General features: G+C 37.4%; 1 protein-coding gene across 2 annotated transcripts in view; it reads right to left on the reverse strand.

Moving 5' to 3' along the window:
- Nucleotides 1–14869, reverse strand: part of CR1 (complement C3b/C4b receptor 1 (Knops blood group)) — a 204860-nt gene that overhangs the window by 173153 nt on the left and 16838 nt on the right. For both annotated transcript variants that reach the window (XM_025396262.1, XM_025396253.1), the window contains exons 5-7: nucleotides 3613–4011; nucleotides 708–884; nucleotides 514–616 (exon numbers count right to left, since the gene is read on the reverse strand). In XM_025396262.1, coding sequence (XP_025252047.1) covers nucleotides 514–616; nucleotides 708–884; nucleotides 3613–4011 — 679 coding nt within the window. The remainder of the gene's footprint in view (nucleotides 1–513; nucleotides 617–707; nucleotides 885–3612; nucleotides 4012–14869) is intronic.

Raw genomic sequence — 14869 nt, forward strand, 5'->3', positions numbered from 1 at the left:
GGCTCACTGCAAACTCTGCCTCCCAGGTTCAAGTGATTCTCGTGCCTCAGTAGCTGGGATTACAGGCACATGCCACCACGCCCAGTAAACTTTTGTGTTTTTAGTAGAGACGGGGTTTCACCATGTTGACCAGGCTGGTCTCCAACTCCTGTCTTCAGGTGATCTGCTCACCTCAGATCAACCTCCCAAAGGTGCTGGGATTACAGGCATGAGCCACCATGCCTGGCTGATATTTTTTACTTAATGTGTTACCCATATATTCATAACCAATAGTTATACTTGCCTTTGAACTTGCCAGTTAATATGTGTTCCAGTTTCCTCTTCATATCTCATGTTAGTAGTTCTGTGCATTTCTTTCCTTTCTTCCTATGTATACTTTGGAAAGTTCATCTCTCTGAATGTGTGTGTGTGTGTGTGTGTATCTTTCTTTTAAGCCAAACCAAATCTCCCCTTTTTAAACTAATTCCCAGCCCCATTTTCAATGTCCAGGAGGTCAGGCAAGCTCACACTCACCCTTCATCACAGACAAAATCCACTTTTGCTCCAAGCTGGAGACTATGTGGAAATAGCACACGACCATTAGGAAGTTGGCCCAGGGAGTCATCACAGGATTTCACTGGAGTAAAAGAAAAATGAACAGAAAAAATTGGCATGTGGAGAATAAAGACACAAGCTAAAAATATCAAGTCAGACAAGAGTCTAGGCACCTTCACATCTGGGGGTTGCAGGGCTCCAGTCTCCTTGGGGTGTACAGCGCAGAGACGCAGCCCCTCTGAGGTCATAGCCGGGCTCACAGATGTAGAACACTTCCTGCCCAGGCTGAAAGATGTCCTTGTCCCTTTGGATACGCTCACCATGCAGGACATCTGGAGGCGGCTGACATACTGGGGAGAGAGAAACAAAGTATTGCTAATTTTCTCAATGTTAAACTGGCCAAGGGAATAATAATTACAAATCTACATATAATAATAAAGGTAAGATAAGAGCTTTATTATATTGATAACAAACTAAATACACAGGGCGAGGAAGATGTCTTGCCATCAGTCATAGAACTGACACATTGCAGAACTGTGACAAAAACAGAGGTATCCTCAATTCATTGCTTTTCATCTAAAGCATGCAACTAAGATTCCGCAATGGACAGTTCCTTGTAGAATGCTTCCAATTACTGTTCACCCAGTACAAAATTGGGAGGAATGATGGCTTTTTATATCTTCATACTTCCTTTCTAGAAAAGCATCACCAATTTAGTCTTGCATTTTAGGCAATAAGGGAGTGCCCCTGCCCATGTCTTGTCTAATAGGTCCCTCCGTCACCTATCACACCGGTGCAACAAACAGCGTCCATACATCTACTCTCATTTCCTGTTAAGGCTTCTCTCAGCGGCCACCTGACATAGGGTGGTAACGAACTATGGGTCTCCTCTCTTCTTCACGCTATGAAGCAAGGTGCTGTCTAGTCATTCATTTCACTATGGTGAGAAGGTGGGCAACTGTTGAACAAAATCTAAAAGACCTACTGTCACCATAATGAGAGTGTATACTTCACGCAACATATTGTAATGGCAGCTCTGGCTCTCTCTTTATATGTTGATCTAATCTCGGGAAGTCAGAACACATTTGGGTCTCAACTAAATTACATAAAACTGTTATAAAATGGAAAAAATAATTTCAGTTTGGCTTTGAGCAGACCAGTTCCCTTTTCTGGACTTCACCTTTCTCAAGCATCGCATGGAGGATTGGACTAGAAAAATGACTTCTTTAAAGAGTATGTAAATACTCTGATGCTGTAATGTCCATTTTCAGGACTCATCACCCAGTGTTTCTCTTGTCTAATCAATGCCTGGTGATATAATATTGAGGTGCTATCCTGGTTAAATTTCTGTTGGCCCCCAGCCTCACACTTCTGCACTGTCTTTCGACTGCTAACAATGGAAGCCATAAAACTACAATCATTTGTCTTCCTTGATAGCTCGGCTCTGGTTAGGTTCTGCCAGTTGGTGGCATATATACCAAATTAAAAGGCAGGATAATGGCAGAATCTGTTCTACTTCTAGAGGTGGTGCAGACAGTGGCAGTACAGATGGCTTCAGTGAGCAGTTACAGCCTCAATTCTAGCCATGCCAATGACTTTGGCTCCAACAATGTCGGCTGCATTCTGGCAGCAGTGGTGGCTCCTGCAGCATTAGCAGCTTTCAGGGAGCTGCCTGCTCAGTGCGAGGGGCTGGCCATTTCAGCATCAGTACAGGCTCCTGTGCTTTAGACTGGGAGCCACAGCAGCTCCCTGATCTCTGGTAACTCTGCCTTCGTCTTATTGCTTTTCCTGCCCTTCTAACATCTTTGTGACCTATTAGCTGTGATATGGTTTGGCTCTGTGTCCCCACCCAAATCTCATGTCAAACTCTAATTCCCATTGTTGGAATAGGAGCCTGGCAGGAAGTGACTGGATCATGGAGGTGGTTTCTAATGGTTTAGCACCATCACCCTAGTGTTGTCTTGTGATAGAATTCTCTCGAGATCTGCTTATTTAAAAGTGTGTAGCACCTCTACCTTGCTCTCTCTTTCTCCTGCCAACCATATGAAGATATACGTGCTTCCTCTTTGCCTTCCACCATGATTGTAACTTTCCTGAGGTGTCCCTAGCCATGCCTCCCGTACAGCCTACAGAACTCTGAGTCAATTAAACCTCTTTTCTTTATAAATTACCCAGTCTCAAGTAGTTCTTTACAGGAATGTGAGAACAGACTAATACAACCTGCGTGAAATCCCTCCCTCCTGGAAAGTATCTAGAGTAAGTTTTGATTGCATGACTGGATGCTGATTAGCAAAGCCAAGACTTGGAGTGAGGCGGGCTTGCATTCCAGTTTTGTCTGCAAGTTAGTATCTTAGAAAATTTTCTGATCTCTCTAAGGTACATATTCTCTGTAAAACATCAAGGCCCGGCGTGGTGGCTCATGCCTATAATCCCAGCACTTTGGGAGGCCAAGATGGGTGGATTGCTTGAGCTGAGGAGTTTGAGACCAGCCTGGGCAACATGGTGAGACTCTATCTGTACAAAAAAACATAAAAATCTTAACCAGGCATGGTGGCATGCACCGATAGTCCTAGCTATGTGGGAGGCTCAGGCAGGAGAATTGCTTGACCCAGGGAGGCAGAGGTTGAAGTAAGCCATGATGGCACCACTGCAGCCCAACCCGAGTGACAGAGCAAGACAGTATCTCAAGCAAAACAAAACAGACAAACATAGAACAACTGGTAACTACCGAATAACTTTGTTTTAAGGATTAAAATTCACATGTAGCCTGTATCATAGTGCCTGGCCAGAGGAATCACTCATTTTGTATCAACAATTATTATACTCAAAAGTAATGGACAGATCTGTTTATAAGAACCCCAAAGAAACATCATATTCCTTGCCCAGGTTGAGCTTTGCTTCTCAATTTCAGAACATGTGTATGTACACACACCTTCTGAATTTCACCTTCACTATCTAGAAAATTTGCTCCCTGACCCTGCTCAGTACACATCCCTCCCCCTGAACAAATACTGATCTCCTGATCCAACAGCAACTCATGTCATTTGCAGGGACCTTCTAGGCCTCAGTCAGACTCACCCCTGGAGCAGCTTGGTAACTCTGGCTCCCATTTGTTCAGGGCCTGGCATTGCACACGGCGGGGTCCTTTCATGACAAAGCCAGGCTGACACCTAAACTCCACAACTTCATTTAAGGAAAATAAGCTTCTGTTGACAGATACCAATATTCCATTTTCCACATTTGGAGGCGTGCATTTGTTAGGTATAATGCACTGAGGGGCTGGGCCACTCCAGATGCCCACTTGATCTTCATTGCTGGTGCAGTATATGGAGGGCTCACCCACGAGCTCAAACACCTTTCTACCTCCGCTTCCAAGATTGCAGCGGTAGGTCACCACAGATCCATAGTGAAAATACTCTTTGTTAGCACTAAAGAAATCTCCGTTGTCTATGGTGGGTGGTAGCCCACAAGAAATTTCTGGGGAAAGGAAGAGAAAGTTAAATAACAGTCAGTTTAAATAATGAATGACAAGCATCTCATGAGTCACTAAACTTTAGCTATTTTTACGTTCATTATTTGCTTTTAATCTTTGCTAACACAAAGGTTACATTTTTATAAAGTTGTAACTTCAGTGTCCTGCCTTTCTTACTTATATGATTTGCTATAGTATTTGCATGCATGTATTCACTCGATCCACATTCTTTTCATTTTAAATAGCTCTTTGATCATGGTGTTATAGAGTTTATACAGTTTTCTCCTGTTCTTTCCCATTTGCTTTCTTAATTTCCATTTTGTTATTAACTGAGGTTAGCTTTTTTAGAAAAATAAAATACAAAAACATTTGCTGAAAGATAAATTATAAGGGATTAGAGAAAACACAAATATACATAGTAGGAAAAAGAATTTAAACATACTTTTATATATATGAGACTATTTATAAAACTGTAGATTACTGGGGGTTAAATATTTTGAAAATCTAAATGATATAAATGGAAATACAAATTGCCAAAATTCATTCATAAAGATACTTCCAAATGTAATTTCAAGGTTTCACAATATATAAAAGATATGAAGCTTACCAACTCATTTCATCAAATCTAAGTTTGATATCATAAGATGATATCCGTGTAAAGGTGATCATATATTAGTCCACCAAAACCCCTAAATACATTTAAAAATGTAGCAATAGTACATAGTATACTGTATTGCTATAAACTAGAACAAAATTACTTCAACCCAAATCCCAAAAAACTTGGAATTAAAAATGAGTGAATTTAATCAGATAAATTTGGACATGAATGAATTAATTAAAATTAAAAATAAAAATGTTTCAGGCTCTGCTTCTAGTAATAGTAATCTCAACAATTCAAATAAAATATTACTCCAACCATCCACCCTCAAGAAAGGCTAGAAATACTGAAAAATCAAAAATATTTATCTGTGAAGGCAGCAGAAAGCTAACAAACTAGTAAAGCATTCCTGGGCCATGATCTAGGAGAAGATGAAAATCCAGTTGAGAGCTGGGTATTTGAGCTTGGCAACTGGGCTGCTTATTGTTTAGGAATGGGTAGCTGTATCAGGACTGGGTAACTGAGAGACTGAACAGACTTTTGATCGTCTCATGAAGTTAAGGGACAATGATGGAAGTCCAGGGCCTGCCTCTAATGGAAAGCCTGGTAATACCTTCTGATGTGTTCTGAGGCCACAAGAACTAGGCCGTGGTAATCAGGGTTAACTGAAAAAATATCTGCTGTCTCAGAGACTGGAACTAGTACTTCAAGTACTGGTACTGTGGCTGGCCCCAGAAAATCACAGTTCCTGAGACTGAATTAGAGTGGTCCTAGATTGCTAATGTCCCCAGATGCCTGCAGAAACAAGACAAAAATTCTATCTGGAAGAAGATGGGTTATCTAAGGCCTTGAAATTATTTCTACAGACACATTTTCATATATAATTCCTGATACACAAAGATAACCAGATACTTGGAGAGATAAAATAACACACAATTACTGATGACAGAAACTGACCCTTTAGAACTACAGATCTGTTGAAGGATATAATTGAAACTTGCAAGAACTAGAAACTATTAAAAAGAACAGGGTGGGGTGTGGTGGTTCACGCCTGTAATCCTAACACTTTGGGAGGCTGAGGAGAGTGGATCACTTGAGCTCAGGAGTTCGAGGCCAGCCTGGGCAACTTGGTGAAACCCCATCTCAAAAAAAAAAAAAAAAAAAAAAAAAAGCCGGGTGTGCAGGTGTGGTGGTGCACACCTGCATTCTCAGCTACTCAAGTGGCTGAGGTGGGAGAATTGCTTGAGCCTGTGAAGGTTGAGGCTTCAGTGAGCTGTGATTATGCCCCTGTGCTCCAACCTGGGCAACAAAGTGAGACCCTGTCTCAAAAAAAAAAAAAAAAAAAAAAAAAAACGAAGAGGGCAGATTTGGAAAATAAAAAAACTCTAGAATTCTAAAAGTAAAATATGATTGTTGAAATTAAGAATTTGTGTGAGATTAATAGCAGGTTAGAATCTGAAAGAAAATCAATGAACTGAAAGCTAGAACAGAAGAAAATACTCAGAACAAAGCACCAATAAATAAAAAGATTAAAAAATACAGACTAACTACATAGAAGAATAAAGCCTAACATGTTTAACTGAAGCCCCTCAATGAGAAGAGAGAGATAACAGAGCATAAACAACATTTGAAGAAGTAATAACTGGGAATTTTCCAAGACTGATGCAAGACATCATTAAATTATAGATCCAAAAGGCTATACAGGCCTGGCGTGGTGGTTCATGCCTGTAATCCTAGCAGTTTGGGAGGCTGAGGTGGGCACATCACCTTCTGTCAGGAGTTCGAGACCAGCCTGGTCAAAATGGTGAAACTCCATCTCTACTAAAAGTATGAAAATTAGCCAGGCATGGAGGCACAGGCCTGTAATCGCAGCTACTTGGGAGGCTGAAGTGGGTTGATAACTTGAACCCAGGAGGCTGAGGTTGCAGTGAGCCGAGATATCACACCACTGCACTCCAACCCAGGTGATAAGAGTGAAATTCTGTCAAAAATAAACAAACAAAAAAACCAACTATGCAAACCCAAGCAATACAAAGAAATTCTTACCTAGACACAACACAGTAATATTGTAAAAAATCTATTTTAAAGTGTAATCCATTTTAAAAGAAGCCAGGAAACATGGACAATAACCTTCAAAGGAACCACAATTAGAAAAATGTTTAAAGAATTTGTTTTCAGAAGATCTACAATACAAAAATGCCAGAGACTTTTTCAGGCTGAAGGAAAATAGTTTCATATAGAATGGATAGAATTGCAATAAGAAGGAAACACACCAGAAAGAGCTCATATGTGGGTATGTTTTCATTTAGGATCTTTGTGATAGAGAAAACCTCTTCAATGATTAGAAGAAACACAAGATGCAAGTAAATATTTTATTATGGGCTGGGGGTGCACGGCACGCCTGAAGATCACACAAAGGTTGGTCAGTGCGAGGAATGGAGAGAGAGAGAGAGAGAGAGAGAGAGAGAGAGAAGGGGACCCATCGGTCAACGCCTTTACTGGGGACCAGAGTATGACCCAGCAGGCATCTCCCATGGGGAGTTCTAACTGGTGAGTTTAAAGAAAGCAGGCACATGTTCCAGGAAGGCATGCTGCGACTGAGAGGTGGTCATGGTGGCATATCTGCAAAGTCCACGCAGGGCACAGAGGTCAGGGATGTGAGTCAAGTAGGTTTTATCTAGCTGTCCCATAGAGAGGTGGTCACCAGGAGGCAGTTGTATAAGGCAGATATCTGGCTCGACCACATTGAAAACTGGGAGGAGGTACAGAACTAGAAAGGGCAATAAGGGTGACTAAGCTCTGCTTCTGGCATGAGAAAGGTAAACATATTCTAAATGGATGCTGAGGTAACGTGAAAATTCTAAGAATTCACTACAGTGTAAATAAATATAAATAAATACTGTTTTTATTTATTTTGAAATATAGTGTCTTTGAAATACAGAATATATGTAATTTGTTAAATCAAGTGTAGCCTAAAGCCTTACATAGTTTAAGCTCAGCCTCAAGGTTTCTCTGTACACTGCGAACTATAATAAGTGAAGATGTAAACAGACCATAGACTACTCTTACGCCAATCACCGAGTTTTGGCCAATCAAATGTGGCCAAATGTTTGAACTGTCTTCAAATAAGGCAAACGCTGAGCTATAACCAATCCAGCTGTTTCTGTATCTCACTTCTGTTTTCTGTACATCACTTTCCTTTTTCTGTTCATAAATCCTCTTCTACCATGCAGCTGGACTGGAGTTTCTGGCCTACTCTGGCTCAGGAGGCTGCCTGATTTGCTAATCGTTCATTGCTCAATTAAACTCTTTTAAATTTAATTCAGCTGAAGCTTTTCTTTTTGCAAAATGTATGACAACAATACAAAAAGAGCGGGAAGACAAATGGAATTAAATATTAATAGTTTGGGTACTTGCATTGTTTGGAGAGTGGTAAAAGCACAATTTTAGTAGACTACAGTAAATCAAGGATGTCTATCTCTAGAGTAGTCATTTAAGAATAACTTAAAAGCTACTGGGGAAAATAGAATAATAAAAATACTGGATAAATTAAAAAATGTGAGAAATGATGAATAAAGGAACAAACACATGAAACAAAGAGAAAACAAATAATCAAGAGTTAGACTTACCAGTAACTAGATTAAATTTATTTATTTATTTTAAATTTTTATTATTAAATTTAAATGTTCCAAACACACCAATGAACAACTAAGAAAGATTGAATAAAACAACAAAACCTTACTATGTGATGTTTATAAGAGAGAAGTTTTAAATATAAGACAAAGAAGGGCTGAAAGTAAAAGATTTAAAACACACATAATAAAAAACAAGAAAAAAAGTTTATATAGTTGTGTTAATGTACAAAGTAGATTTTAAGGCAAGAAGTATTATGAGAGGTAAAGAGAGACATTTCATTATGATAAAATAGTCAATTCAGCAGAAAGAATAAACCAAAAATTTCATGCATTTAATAACATGTTTAAAATACATAAAGTAAAGATTGCTAGAACAAAGAGGAAAGACAGGCAAATTCATAGTCATAGTTTGGGATTGTAATGGGTTGAATAACCACTGTCCTCCTTAAAAAATATCTGTGTCCTAATCTCTGAAACCAGTGAATGTGACCCAATTTGGAGAGTCTTTGTAGATACAATCAAGTTAATGATCTTGAGTTGTGACCATCCTGGATTGCCAGGGTGGCCTCTAAATCCATGTCCAGTGTCTTCATATGAGACAGAAGAGCAAAGGAAACACACAGTGGAGAAGGTGATGAGAAGATGGAGGCCGAGAAGGAAATGATGCATCTATGAGCCAAAGAACATCGAAGACCGCCAGCAGCCACTGGAAGGAAGTCTGGAGAGAGGCACAAACCAGCTTGCAGATGGAACCAATCCTATTGACATCTTAACTGGATTTCTGGCCTCCAAACTTTAAGAGAATAAATTTCTCTTCTTTGAAGCCACCAAGTTTGTGGTAATTTGTTACAGCAGCCCTGGGAAACTAATACAGATATTTTACACATGCCTCTTGGTAACTGAGAGAACAAGTGGAGGGCAAAAAGATTGTTCTAAACCACATTTTCCTAAATGACATTTCTAGAAAGTGAAGCAAAATAACTTACATTCGTTTCAAGTGCATACATAACATTTTACCAAAATCGTCCATATTCTGGGCTATAAAACACATCTCAAGAGGTCTCAAATGATTAAATTAATGAAAGAATGGTAACTAGAAGACCTTTAAATATTTAGAAATTAAGTAATGCCCTTCTAAATAGCCTATGGGTCAGAGGAGATATTAAAAGGGAAATTAGAAAGCTTTTATGTACAATGATAATAAAAATATAAAGATCGTGGGAAATAAATAAAACAGTTTTAGAGAAAAATGTATAGGTTAAATGTACATAGTAGAAAAATAAAGGTTGGAAACAAATTAATTAGTGTCAAGAATTTAGGAGTGGAGGAGTACCCAAAGCTTAAAGCAGAAATCAATAAAAGAGAAAATAGTCATACACTAAAGAAAAAACAAGAAAGTTAAAAGTTGTTTTTCTGAAAAGCTTAGTAAAATTGGTAAAGACCCAGTAAAGCTAATCAAGGGAAAAGAAGCAAAAGATATTACCAATATCAGAAATTAATGAGCGTAAGGGTATCACTACAGAACTTACAGGCATCCAAAGGCTAATATGAGGATATAATAAACAGCATTATGCTGATAACTTAGGAAATCTAAATAAAATGAGTAAATTCCTTGAAAAATACAACTTACCTCAATGAATTCAATAAGATATAAAACAATAAATAGTTTTATAGCTATTAAAGAAATTAAATCCTGACAACAACAGCAACAACAAACCCTCAGGTCCAGATTGTTTCGCTGCTGAATTCTTCCAAACATATAAGGAAAAATAATGTTAATGTTACACAAATTATTCCAGAGACTAGAAAAAATAAATAATTTTTAACACATTTTGTGAGGCCAACATAATCTTGATGCCCAAACCTGATAAGGATATTAAAATAAAAGCAGATTATAATCCAAGATCTCTTGAGAACATAAATGCAAATTTTCTAAACAAAATATTATGAAACTGAATCCAGTAATATTTCCAAAGGATGATACAATGATCAAAGTGAGGTTTACCTTGACTGATTTTAAATATTAAATCAATGTTACAATATTACAATAAAAATATGAGCAACCCTGCACACACATACGCATACTCCCCATACATAGGATAATCATTTATAACACATCACAAACATAGGTTTATTCTAGGAATTCAGTGTTTGTCTTTTAAACATCAATCAATGTAATATATTACATTAACAGAGTGAAAAAGAAACATGATAATCTCAATACATGCATAGTGATCAATTAGAACTAACATTTATAAATCTTTTAGTAATTAGAAATAAAGGAGAGTTTCCTTAATCTAATAAAGGATATCATGCAAAAACTACAGCATACATCATGATTTATGATGACTATTAAAAGCCTTGTAGCCTTGTATCATCTCTTCTATTCAATATTGTACTGGAGGTTTTAGCGAACGCAATAAAGCAAGAGAAATAAACAAAAGACATAAGAAAGGAAAACATGTAAAAACTTTGTCAGATTCATAGATGACAAAATTACACAGCAAATTCAAGAGAATCCACAGGTAAACTATTCAATTTATAAGGAAATTTAACAAAATTGCGGAGCTGAGATGAAACAGGTGCGTATCTAAGAAGTAAATAATTAGAGAATGAAATTTTAAAAATAAGATGTAAAAATAAAGATAATGAAATGTGTACATGACTTTATAATGTAAATTAACAAGTATTATTAAAAGAAATTAAAGAAGACTTCAAAATGGGAGGATATATCATATTCATAAATTTGAACTTCAAAACTGTAAATTTATTACTTGTCCACAAATTGATCTACTGAGTCAACAGAAACTTAATACAAATTCAAGTAGGATTCTTTATGTGGAATTGACAAGTTGATTCTAAATTTTATATGGTAATGCAAAGGGCCAAGAATCACCAAGTAAATCTCGAAGATGAACATAGTTAGAAGATATATGCCACCAGATATCAAATCTTAATGTAATGTGATAGTAATTAAAATTTTAATGCAGGACTATAGTTTATTTGCCATTATAGTATGGCAGATAAACTAATGTATGGCAAATAAACCAATGAAACAGAACCTCTCTGGAATGAGAGCCACATATAAGGTCACCTGATTTATGGTCATGGTGGTATCGCATTGTAATATGCAAGGAATGGTCTTTTTAATAAATGGTATTAGATCAATTGCCTATCCATAAGAAACAGGGCTTTGTTACCTGGGCTGTAGTGCAGTGGCACTACCATAACTCACTGAAGCCTTGAACTCCTGTGCTCAAGGGATCCTCCCACCTCAGCCTCCCAAGTAGCCGGGACTATAGGCATGTGCCACTGAGTCTAGCTAATTTTATTTATTTATTTTTGTAGAGACAGGGTCTCAATTTGCTGCCCAGGCTGGTCTTGAACTCCTGGCTTCAAGCAATCCTCCTGCCTTGGCCTCCCAAAATGCTGTAATTATAGACATGAGCCACCTCACTTGGCCCAACTGCTCAAGTAGAATAGAAAAAGCAGTAACTGGGAAAAAAAAAAAAGACTCATAAATTGAATATTATTAAAATGTAGAACTTTCATAACCAAAAGACATTAAGAAGGAAAAAAGAAAAGCCATAGCCTGAAAGACAATATTTGTGTTACATTTATTAGAAAACATGAGAATATTTAAGAACTTCTACAAAACAACAAAACAGTAGACAAACTAGTAAATAATAGGCAAAAGTTTGGAATAGGCACTTCGCAAACATATGAAAAGGTACTCAGGATCATCAATGACATACAACATAATAATAAAGAAGACCCAACAATCCTTCATGCAAAAACAAAAATGACTCTTCCAAATATAACATTGAGATGAAGCTGGACACAAAAGAGTACCTATTTTTCGATTCCTTTAATATAAAATTTAGGAAGCGGCAAAACTATTAGTGTTATAAATCAGAATACTGGTTATTTTGGGAAGATAACTGGGAAAGGCCATCAGGAAGGCTTCTAGGGTGCCGATAGTGTTCTATATCTTAATCTGAGTGCCTTTTACATGGATGCGTTTACTTTGTAAAAATCCATTGAACTGCATAATTAAGATGTGTGCACTTTACTATATATATATGTTATACTTCAGTGAAAAGTCTACATGGTACAGGAAAATTATTGGGGAAAAAAAAAAAGGACCTCCCAACAAAGTAAACTCCAGGCCATATGGCTTTTCTGGTGAATTCTTTTTAAAGAAGAAATAATACCAATCTTATATAAACCCTTACTAGGAAACAAATATATGAAACACTACCAGCTGACTTTATAAGACTGTCATAAGTTTGATATCAAAATCTTATTAAGGACATTACAAGAAAGAAAATTATAGTCTAATCTCTCAAATATGTTAGGAATGGGATGATGAAAGTGTTCTGGAATTAATTAGCAGTGTTGGTTGCCCAATGTCTTAGTCTATTTGGGCTGCTATAACAAAACACTATAAACTGGTTAGCTTGTACACCGTAGAAATTTATTTCTCGTAGTTTTGGAGGCTGGGGAGTTCAAGACCAACACTGGCAGATTTAGCATCTCCTCCCATGGCGGGAGGGCAAAAGGAGTTCTTCTGGGCCTCTTTTATTAGGATGCTAATCCCATTTGTGACGGCTCTGCTCTCACGACCTAATCATCTTTGAAAGGCCTCACTTCCTAATGTCATCACCTCAGGGGTAAGGATTTCAACATATGGATTTGGGGTGGACTCAAACGTTCAGACCGTAACACACAACTTTGTGAATGTACTAAATACCACTAAGTGGTATAATTTAAAAAGGTAACTTTTATGATACATTAATTATATTTTAATAGAAACATCTAAAATGTATCATGAAAGCATATTTGCCATATATAAAATGATTAAATATTATGACCAAGATGATTTATTTTAAGAATGTAAAATTGAAATTCAAAATCATTTGCCTTTGAAAAATGTACTCAAAACAATTTGTTACATTAACAGAAAAAGAGAAACATATGGTTACATCAATATATGTAACTAAAGTGTTTGATAAACTTCAACATGATTCAAATACCAAAAATTTTTTTAACAATGAAGAATATAAGAGAATTTCCTTATTTCAAAAATGGTTATCTGCAAAAAGCCTACAGTACACACCAGCTTAATGGTGAAATGTTTTAAACTTTAACTTTGAGATGTGGAACAAGACAAGGATGGCATCTATTGGTACCAATGTTCAATGTTATACTGGTGATCCTAGCCAGTGTGATAAAAAAGAAAGAAAATAAGGAAATAAGGAAGGAGGGAAGGAAGGAAGGAAGAAAGAAAGGAAGGAAGGAAGGGAGGGAGGGAGGGAGGGAGGGAGGCAGGGAGGGAGGGAGGGAGGGAAAGAAAAAAAAGAAGACAGAGTTAAATAAAATTATAATTATCTGGGGGTTTTGTACAGTGTCAACCAGGCCAATTCGGAATTGAGTTTCCCAGACTTAGTTTCTCTGTATGGTTCTGGACTAGGGTTACAGCATGAGAAATTAGCCGATATTTGAGAGGCAGAAGTTAAGCAACAGCCATTCCACTCTGAAGATCATCTTTGGATAAAGCTGGTGAGGCACAGTGCAGGAGTGGAGGGTTCGGAAGATAGACCTTTTACCAGAGGCTTGAGGAATGCATTCACATGGGGAGTTTCAGCATCCTCTGCCATGGCTCATTCTCTGTGGGACAGGAACGACAATGGGAAGTGTTGCCATTGAACTGGGTTCTCTGAATTCACTTGGGGACCAAAGGACCTCAGGGTGGCAGAGTCCAAGTAGCAGCACTTAATTGCCAGAGACAATGGGGGTTCTTGTAATGGATATTAGAGCTGAAACAGCAATCAGAATGATTTGACTGAAGAGAATATTGTTACAGGGCTAATTGATCATAGAGTCTCTGAAACTGAAGTAGATGGATAGCTGACTAAAGTGTTTCTTGATGTGTATAAGCGGAAGAGATTTAGGTCAAGTGAATAAGAGTCTGACTTGAATTACTGCAAAAGAAGTTCATTGTTCATCAACAATTCCTAGACTTGAACAGTTTATAGACCCAGAGAAGCACAAACGGATGGGAGACTGGATCCTTTTGAGGAAGCACCTGGTATCTTCCCCTAGCCTTCTCCAAGAAGACTTGAAGTCATTTACCAGGATTTGGATATAGAGAGTTTACAGAACTAGAAACAGAGATAAAAACATAGATATAGGTATAGGTGTATTATTATATTTTTGTTTTCTCTATTTTACTTTTTTTTCATATTTCCAAGAAAATTTATATTCCAATTCCATGTTATCTTATTATAGATTTCAAATAAGATGAAAGGTTTCCCAATTTGTTTTACAAAATAACAAAATTGTTTCTTAAAGTGGATAAACAGCAATAAATGTGTGACCAATGTCATTTGTAAATTTAGATTCTGAAGCTCATAAACTTTCTAGTAAAAGGAACATTTTTAAATGCCAAGAAGAAAAGAAGACAAGTCCCCAAGCTATCTAAAGAGAACAGTAAGACAAAGATGTTATGCACTATATTTCACTGAGCCTCAGCCTGGCCCTCCACTACATAGGTGTATTACTTTTTAATAAAATGAGGTCTTGCCATACATGCCATTCATCTGATTCTTTTTCCACATAAAACACATC

The sequence above is a fragment of the Theropithecus gelada genome, chromosome 1, assembly GCF_003255815.1.
Source record: "Theropithecus gelada isolate Dixy chromosome 1, Tgel_1.0, whole genome shotgun sequence".
Lineage (NCBI taxonomy): Eukaryota > Metazoa > Chordata > Mammalia > Primates > Cercopithecidae > Theropithecus > Theropithecus gelada.